Here is a 9,403-nt window from a genome sequence, read left to right on the forward strand (position 1 = left end):
AACTGGGTTCACACTGCTGATTGACAGTGAGTAGATGCATGCATAAATCCTCAGAGATCCTGGTCTTGGCAGAATGAAAAGGGAGAGGAAAGGAGGGAAGTGTGTGTATTGGTGTGTGTGCGTGCGTGCGTGCGTGCGTGCGTGCATAAAGGTGAGAGGTAGGGTAGGGGGAGGAGATGGTGGCAGGGGCGGTGTGGACTCTTTTGTCCCATGGCAGCTCCCATCCTGTCTCAGAGGTCTGCGACGTTCACGCACTGCCTGCTGGGAGTTGGAGTCTGGACCGGAGGCGCGAACATGGCGGCCTGCCTCGCCGGGCGCTGTGGGGCAGCGGTGGGCCCGGCCTGGAGCTTCAGTGCCGCCAGGGTGCTGCTCCCAGGACCAGGCTCTGCAGCCTGCAGTAAGCCGAGGGCGCTGATCCGGGGCACGGGGGAGCACGGGCCAGCCCGAGGGAGGGGGGTCGGCTCCCGCCCGCGTCCCAGGGCCAGGCGGCCAGTCGCAAGCGCCGCGGAGGCCCCGTCTGGCCCGGTGTCCGAGTGCCCTGACCGGTTCTCTTTGACCCGCAGGGACCCTGGCGGGGCCCGGCCGGCCGCAGAGCACGGGGCCCGGCACGTTCCAGCCGCCGCCCAAGCCCGTCATCGTGGACAAGCGCCGGCCCGTGCGCGCGGGGCGCAGGTGAGACCGGGCCGGGACCCCCACAGGCCTGGGGTTGGGCCTCCGGGTGAGGCCGGGGGGCGGCTCGTGCCAGCCGAGAGCCTTCATCCCGCTGGGTGGGTGCGAGTAGACCCGTGCGACCTCATCCGTTTTCGGGGGACTCGCGGGCCTCAGTGACGCCGTGGCGAGTCTCCACCCACTTGGGTCTGAAACCCGCTCTTCTCAACCGTGTGCCCCAAAGCGCGGTTCGCTGAATGGACGCTTAGGTGAACAGGCGTTTGTGGATGTGTGCCCGCAAGGCATACATCTTCTCACGGGGCTCTGGATTGTTAATTGGATGATTAACATTTCAGATGTTCCGGAGTTCTGATTTGAGTGAACTCCATTTCATGGAATTTATAGATCAAAGATTTTCTCATGCTTTCTGTTTTGTAGCCCGAAGAGGAATATCTCTCTTTGACATAGCAAGTTCAATGAAAAGAGAATGTAAATCTTATTAGTACTTAGGAAACAATTCGGCAGATTGTACAAAGACGTGAAATACCACACAACTCAGAAAGTACAGAACCTAAAGAAGCACACACATGTTAAAAAAAAAGTACAAGAATTAAGACTCGACATAATGCGGTTTGTAACAGGTCTAAAGTAGAGGCCCCTGAAAGCTGTCATTAGGTGATTGTATAATGAATGGAACAGTACACAACTCTTAAAAGTGAATGAACCAGAGCTAACATCTAAACATGAATGAAGTTCTCGAACATGTGTGTGCGTGTGTGTGTGGTCAGCCTTCAAAATAATCAATTTAATATGATAACCTCTTAAATGATGAAAAAAACCCAAAATAGTGTGCAGGCACACACACGTGTGTGAATATAGAGGATATGATGAAATGGGGAAAGCTCTCCACTTTAAGCAAACCTTGTATTGCAATAGTGGTACCGGCCGCAAATATGCATCTCAATGTGACACAAGTAGAAATTCCCATCGTCACCAATATAATAGTCTCGACTCCGATTTAGTCATGTAGAGTAGTCATAGCTGTGACCTTATGGCAGTGGGTTTGGTTTGGTTTTGGAGTCATGTAGAAACAATCAGATCTAGAGGCAGTCTGTCATTCAGACACCTCTTCAAAAAAGTTAGTCTAAAAATTCAAAGATGGTAATGAGACTAAGTAAGAGACTAACGAATAGGCTGTGAAACCCGACCAGGCCTTAGAAGGCTTTTTGAAGGACAATTAGTACATTTGAGCAGGAACTACATATTATTGAGTTAATTCTAGTTTTGGGAGCTATCATAAAAGTATTATGTAAGCGATGATGGTGTTTATTCTTAAGCAGGCACTTTTCTAAAGTATTGCTGTTTGATATTTCCAAATGGTTCATGGGGGAAAAAAAAGTCCTATGTATAAATAAAGCCAGTCATACTTACCTGACAGGCGAGAAGCCACGAAGGTGGTTTTCCCAGACTGAGGCTTATCCATTGCACTCCGGATGTGCTGACCCCTGCGATTTCCCCAAATGTGGGAAACTCGCCTGCATAATTTGTGGTCGTGGGGGACTGTGTTCACGTTATCCCCAGTTAAAAAATCCATAACAAAAATAAAGCCAGTGCGGATGGTGACGATGGTCACTGGGTGGTAGGTACCAACAGTGCCGTGCTCCCCTCCTCGACAGAAGGTTGGCGTGCCCAGCCATCTGATTCTGAAAGGTCACAGCCGTGAAAACCCCACGGAGCAGTTCTCGGAACACGGTGTCCCCTGGGTTGGAATCGGCTCATTGGCAGCTGACGACAAAGGTGGTTGGTAATTTTAAAAGGCAGGGTGTAACTGGTGACTTACCTATTTTGGTCTTTTGTTTAATATAAGAGAAGTATATATGTAAAGGGTTAAGTGTACATTTACAAAGCATCCCAACCCAGTGTTGTCCAAGCGCCTAAGTCCAACATTAGTCCATATGTCTGAGACCTAATTTGGTCTTTTCTACTATAGTTTATCGCAACATGTACAAATCAATGTCAGGGCTGCGGTTGCGGTCACAGAGAGATGCATTCATTTCCACCCTGACTTGGCAAGTGTATAGATAATGCATAATGATGGTTCAATTATTTATGTCTCCAAACCTAATAATTTTCTTTATCTGAAAAATACAATAATGCCAAACCTACCTGATTGTTGTGAGGGTTTATTTATGCATGGGAGCCGTGGTTCTCAACCTTCCTAATGCCACGACCCTTTCATACAGTTCATGTTGTGGTGACTCCACCTCAACCATAACATTATTTTCATTGCTACTTCATAACTGTAATTTGGCTACTGTTCTGAATCGGGCCACCCTTGTGAAAGGGTCATTCGACCCCTAAAGAGGTCGTGACCCACAGGTTGAGAACCGCTGCTCTAGGGGTTTCATATAGCTTTTATCACACTGCCTGGTGGGTACTCAAAATTATTAGCTACTTTCATGAGCTTTGAGGAATAAAAGTCTTGTTTAGAGTACCAAGAATAGATCATTATCATCTTTGATTTTCTTTTGTAAAGAAACAGTATTCCTACTTGTTTCTTAATTTTGGTTTTAATATTTTCCGTAGGTTCCTGAGTCCTGAATTCATACCGCCCAGAGGAAGAACAGACCCTCTCAAGTTTCTAATAGAAAGAAAAGATATGTTAGAAAGGAGGAAAGTTCTACACATCCCAGAGTTCTATGTTGGTGAGAGCCCTGGGTACTTCTATTGGTGGTTGGGGGCTGGATCATAGCTTCTTAGTGCTTCTGTGACAAAGCGCAAGGGACCTAAGGAACCCTTGAGGAGGCTGGATGTCTCGTTCAGAACCCTGGCTCCAGGGGAAGTCCCTGTGAGAATGAACAATTACTGGTCCAGCTTTTGTAACCTTAGAGGTCCTGGGCTTATGGACTGAGCGCCCTCTGTGTCTTTCCCTCGTGTCTCTGCCTTACCTACATTGTCTGTTCTTTTTTTTTTTTTAATTTCACTGGTTTAAAATACACCCAACACTGGTAAGGCATCATTAACCTAACACACCCTGTTACTAAATGGGAGTATAGCCACAGGTGTAGGGGTAAGGAGTCCAGCAGATAGTGTGTGTGCGTGTGTGTGTATGTGTGTGCGTGTGTGTGTGTGTGTATGTGTGTGCATGTGTGTGTGTGTGGTGGCAGAGGGGAGGTTGAGGGTGGATGGAGACAAGATTCAGTCCATAAACAACCCCCCACACACCTTTTTTGGGGGGCATGGAGATCGTTTTCTTTTTCACATGCCTGGGGTGTGGACATAAAAGCATGAATTCCTGACAGGATTTTGGACTATTTAGGAAGAAGTAACTTAGACATGCGCTCTTTGGCTTTTGCATCCTATGTAAACATTTACTTCTCTCTTGAATTTGTAGGAAGCATACTTCGTGTGACCACAGCAGACCCGTACGCCAGTGGGAAATCCAGCCAGTTCCTGGGCATTTGCATCCAGAGATCAGGAAAAGGACTAGGAGCTACATTTATCCTTAGAAATACCATTGAGGGGCAAGGTAGGTTTCCGGTCTTTGTTGTGTATTTTTAGAAAATGCTGCCAGGATTCTCTTTTGCTTTACTTATTGTAGGATGAGACACGGCAGTGCTCTTCCTGAGCCTGTGGCCTACAGGATGGCAAGAAAGTCAGTTAACTGATGAGATGCAGTTGGTCTCTTCTCTTGAAGGCATGCTTTCCTGCAGGCATGACAGCTGTTAGAATACAAGCCAGGGACTGCAAGTGTGTCTGTAAGTTCAGTTTGTAGATTAATCAGACCAGGTGCATATGGTTCTTATTTAGCTCAGTGCAAGAGACAGGGCCTCGTGGTGCAGTGGGTCAAGAACTGAGTTGCTGACCATGCGATCAGCAGTTCAAACCTCCGAGCTGTTCCATGAGAGGAAGATGAGGCTGTCTGCTCCCTTGAAGGTTTAGACTCAGAAAGGAAGCCTACGGGACAGTGCTACTCTGCCCTATTGGGTCATTATGAGCGGGAATCAATTTGATGGCAGTGGGTTTGGTTTGAGTGTGTTCAGTACGAAAAAAGGCTTGAAGCCTTTCTCAGGATGTCAAAGCGACACATGCAGTGACTGAAGGTGACTGTAATGAAGAACTTTTGAAAGTAGCGGCTGGTTCCAGGAGCCCTGGTTGCTCTGTTGGGCAAGCCAAAGGTCAGCCGTTCAGCTCACCGGTCACCCTGGGAAGAGGGAAGTCTGTCTGGTCCCCTAGAGATTTACAGCCTCCAAAACCGTGTGGCATGACTGAGTTGGAATGGACTCGGGTAGTGGCCTGGTGATAGGTTCAGTCTCTCAGTGAATAAAAATGAGGGCAAATTTAACATTACAGGCACAACTCAGCGCTGCCTGCCTGTAGACTTCTCAAACCCTGGTAGTAGAGAGGGAAAAAGGCATGAGCAGCAGTGTGGGGGCTTTCGTTTAGGACAACTCATGAGGATATTATGATAAACATCACGATGTCCTTTGGGTTATAACAGGTAAATTATGGTTGCAAACTATTTCTAATAAGGCAGAGAAATGAATGGTAAATTCTGGAAAGATTATGGGAAAAGATGGCAGAAGCTAGTTTACACTCTTAACATTGATTGCCTCATGTTCCCAACAGGAATGTAGTCTTATACTCAGAGGTTGAAAATCAGAGCGCAGTTCCTGTCTTATGTGTCGGGGGGTGAGGTGGTGCTGTGTTGTAGCGGAAGCTCAGCAGCACTGGGTCGATGATAGAAATGGGTGCTTTCTTAAGGCCATGGACTCTGAAAAGCCTCCCCATAGAACGAACTGAGGTCTGAGTCAGTCCCGGGTTTGAGTTTCCATCTTTAAGTGGGAGATAGCAAGTTTCTACATCATGGGGTATGGTTAACCGTCAGCCAACTGTGATACTGTATGTAAAATACTGGACACATCATAGTCACTCCGTACTCAGCTTCCTCTTTTTTGCCCTACTTCATGGTAATTTCCGTTATTATAACCTGCCTAGTCCTTCCCCATCCACATCCTCCTTTTTGGTGGTTCTTTCATGCCCAGTGACTACTTTTCATTCGTACAATAATTCCCAAATGTAGATCTCCAAGACTACCTTTCCCAAATTCCAGATTTCCACATCTAACTACCTCAATTACCTGTCTGACATCTCCACTTGGACTTGAGCTTGCTGGTAGCATCTTGGTGTACACCTAAAGCTGTTTGTAGCTTGCCTCTTAAGGAGGTCAAAAATAAAATCTAGGGTATCCTTAGAGGCTTCTAGCCCAAAGTTAAGCATTTACCATATGTACTCATGTATAAGCCGAGTTTTTCAGCACATTTTTAATGCAGTTTTTGTGGTAAAATTAGGTGCCTCGGCTGATATTCAGGTCGGCTTATACTCGAGAATATATGGTACTTTTTTTGGGTATTTGTAGTCCTGTTGCTCTTAATATGAAGATTGATTGTAGTTCAAGTAGGTGGGAAATAAAACCTGGCAGAGTGAGGATTACATTACCTCTATCAGACACCAACTGAATCGAAGAGGTGTGTAATTCAGCATAGTTACTGAAGACAATGCTTTTCAGAATTTCAGTTCCTTTTAGCTGTTTTCATTTTTAATTGACATGGACGATAGCTTTATTTCTATTTTTTTACAAATGGATGTCATGTTTCCTAGGTGAAACACCCTATGGTAGTTTCCTCATGAAAGAACTCTTGCCCTTGTGTGAGCCATAGGCGAGAATCTGGATATTCAGAATACGTTTTCTTCTTTTTCTTAGGTGTTGAAATTTGCTTTCAACTTTATAACCCTCGAATTCAGGAGATCCAGGTGGTGAAATTGGAGAAGCGGCTGGATGACAGCTTGCTGTACTTGAGAGATGCCCTTCCCGAGTACAGCACTTTTGATGTGAACATGAAGCCAGCACGAGAAACCGGCGAAGACGTGCCAGTCAATAAGGTGAGAATGTAGATTTGGGTCTGAAAGCTCGTGTAAAATAAGAGCGAACACTCTTATTTTGATAATGAAAACATTAGAGCCCCCCCACCCTTTTCCGTGTGTCTTAACCTAATTATTTCATTTTTCTTCCTTAGTTGAAAGTTAAAATGAAGCCTAAGCCGTGGTCCAAACGCTGGGAACGTCCAAAATTTAACGTTAAAGGAATTAGGTTTGATCTTTGTTTAACTGAAGAACAAATGAAGGAAGCTCAGAAGTGGGCTCAGCCATGGCTTGAGTTTGATATGATGAGAGAATATGACACTTCAAAAATTGAAGCTGCAATATGGAAAGAAATTGATGCGTCGGAGAAATCCTGATTCCGGGAGTGGAACTGGGGATTACTCTGGATACACTGACTCCTCAGAAGATGTATTTTGAGACCAATTCCCTTTACAAGATCATTGTCATTAAAGCATTTTTTTGCTATGTTAGTAGTCTTTACTCTTCACCCAGAACTCGCACGGCAGTGGGACACTGCACCAAGAGAAGCATGGCGGCCTGCCAGCGGCCGCGGTGCCCGTTCTCTTCCTGGAGGCAGAGCCCCGACGGAGGCAGCCACCGCCGAAGGTAAATGTTCACGGGAACGAGTGTGTGGCCATTTACGGTCCCCATCACACTAGGAAGTGGACGTCCAGTGCAGCCGAGACGACGCCTGAGCGTCCCCAGGGGCCGCCCTCCCTCCCGCTCCCCGATGCTGGCTCTCTCCTTCTCTTGCTCCGCCCTTGTCTGGTGCATCTTTGAAAACCTGTTACCAAGTACAAAACAGCCTTCCCATCACTGTCGTGTGTTTACACAGGCCGCGTCACCATGTGTCAGAGTCAACAGTCGGCCAGTCAGGGTGTCTGACTGTGGACAAGGCCATTGGCATCTGACAGAGAGGGTCAGAGGCGGTAGACGCTGTGAGCCGGGATGGACTCACATGGCAAGGGCAAGCCTAGCAGGCGCTGGGGCCCGCGTCGCTTGAGTCGGCTGCTTTTCAGGTGAAAATGATGGCAGGCATGGTCAGCACTTTCCTTTGCTCCGAGCTGTGTAGGGATTTCTGTTCATACTTGTGCTGGATTCTGCTTGCATTTTGCTGGAGCACGTCCCACAGTATCTTCTAAGAAGAAATTGTGCACGGAAGTACAGTTTTTCCCTGTCTACTATACTCGAATTCTCTCTAGAATTGTAGTTTGGAGATCATTTTTTTTGTCGCACTTTTGTATGATTGGACTTCAAAAATTTCATGGAAAAATTCCATTCTTTTCATAACATTTTTCAAAAACTTTTGAAGCCCCTTCCTATGATTCCATTATTGTTTCCAGTGCAATATTAGATAATCCAAGCCCATTTTGATTTCTCCTTTTATATGACTTCCTACTCAAGTGTCACAGTGATGGGCCTTGGGGCGGGGGCGTTGTTTAACCACTGCATTGGACACTTGGTGAGCTTTCATGGTTTCAGTGCTGGGACATTTTGTGTTTATTGATTTCTTTGCTGCTTTCTTCTCTGAAACTTATTTGGAGGCTGGCTCTAGGACTGGGTCTCTAATTTTCTTACCTTTTTCTTTTTCGTGTTGAAGCTTCCTTAACTCAAACTTCCAGTTCCTTACTATTATATTTCAAAACTTCAAGACCTTAATTTCTGAAAATTCTTTTTTAATTTTTAAATATGTTGTTGTCTATGGATTCATCCTGTTACCGATGAAGATATTCATGGTAGTGTTTTTCATTTTTTAAAAATTGTTCTGAGGCATCGCCTCCCACCAAACTTCTTCAGATTTCTATTAGGCCTTTTCAGGTCATCTGGTAATCCTAGACTCTTAGTGGAGAATTGAAAATCAGTGTGAGCTTTGGACTTGTGGAAAGCGTTTTGTTTTCCAAGGTTGTCTGTGTGGGCTAGTCTTGGATGTCCTCTCTGTTTCAGTGTCTTTGTTTAGTCTGATGATCTAGAGGCCTTTTCCCTGTGGGAAAGTCTGTCTGGTGCCTCGTGGGGAAAGGATGTGTGTTTGGTACTTGGCAGGGATAGCTTATTCTTCCCACCCTTGATCACTGAGGATAGTTCTGCCAGGTTTTGTTTGTCCTTTTTTGGGTGGGGGTGGGGGAGTAGAGCCAATGAGGTTTTCTGTGTAGCCAATCCTGTCTTTTGTGAATGAGTCTTACTCTTCATTTATGCATTAAAAAAATTGGATGCCAACCACCTCCAGAATGATGAAGTACAATGGTAAGAGTTGACATACTGGCTTTTTCTAAACAGGGGAATGATGTAATGTTTTACCATTAGGTATAGATACCTTTAATAGATACCCTTTATGGGATGAGGAACGTCTATCCCTACGTAAGAGTATTTTTTGTGAGGGGATGCCGGATTTTGGCAGATGCTTTCTGTAAATCTATGATGATAAGTTAAAATTGCTATGAAGTCATTTAGAAAACATTTAAAATAACAAACTTACTGTTTCCAACATGACCACCCAGGCTGTCTACTTCTGAAGGCCGTTTCCAGCTCTGTTAGGTCCTTCCCTGAAGGATTCTGCACTCCTCCATTTGCACCGTGTCACAATAGGGCAACTGTGGGAGACTCAAAATGATGTTCTTTTTGAATGTTGAGATTTTGGAGGCCTATCAGGGCAAGATCATGGCCAACCGTGTAGATCGGTCGGATTTCCTAACAAAAGTATCAAGTCCACTGCTTTAAAAAAATGAGTAGGTACATTATAATTTGGGGGGAGGGGAGGGAAAAAAATCCCTGGCACTTCCTTGACCTTCTCACCAATGCAGTTTTCAATTTTCAG

The 9,403-nt window shown here is 45.7% G+C and overlaps 1 protein-coding gene and 1 non-coding gene across 2 annotated transcripts; both read left to right on the plus strand.

Annotated features, from left to right (window-relative positions):
• Positions 1-266: 266 nt before the first annotated feature.
• MRPL19 (mitochondrial ribosomal protein L19) lies at positions 267-7,056 on the plus strand. The gene is made up of 6 exons (XM_075563064.1): positions 267-397; positions 564-672; positions 3,235-3,353; positions 4,043-4,177; positions 6,413-6,591; positions 6,726-7,056. Exons 1-6 carry the CDS (start codon positions 295-297, stop codon positions 6,945-6,947), a joined length of 867 nt encoding a protein of 288 aa, XP_075419179.1. The 5' UTR covers positions 267-294; the 3' UTR covers positions 6,948-7,056.
• On the plus strand, positions 2,072-2,229 carry LOC142461815 (U1 spliceosomal RNA). Its single transcript, XR_012787008.1, has one exon. It is a non-coding gene; the product is annotated as a U1 spliceosomal RNA (small nuclear RNA).
• Positions 7,057-9,403: the final 2,347 nt, after the last annotated feature.

The sequence above is a fragment of the Tenrec ecaudatus genome, chromosome 11 (assembly GCF_050624435.1).
Source record: "Tenrec ecaudatus isolate mTenEca1 chromosome 11, mTenEca1.hap1, whole genome shotgun sequence".
NCBI classification, from domain to species: domain Eukaryota; kingdom Metazoa; phylum Chordata; class Mammalia; order Afrosoricida; family Tenrecidae; genus Tenrec; species Tenrec ecaudatus.

What these genes read in the sequence shown, in the direction of transcription:
- MRPL19 (XM_075563064.1), top strand. Translation starts at nt 295, where the DNA reads ATGGCGGCCTGCCTCGCCGGGCGCTGTGGGGCAGCGGTGGGCCCGGCC. An exon ending in CCCGTGCGCGCGGGGCGCAG is followed by an intron (nt 673 to 3,234) that starts GTGAGACCGGGC and finishes TATTTTCCGTAG; the next exon opens with GTTCCTGAGTCCTGAATTCA. An exon ending in AAGACGTGCCAGTCAATAAG is followed by an intron (nt 6,592 to 6,725) that starts GTGAGAATGTAG and finishes TTTCTTCCTTAG; the next exon opens with TTGAAAGTTAAAATGAAGCC.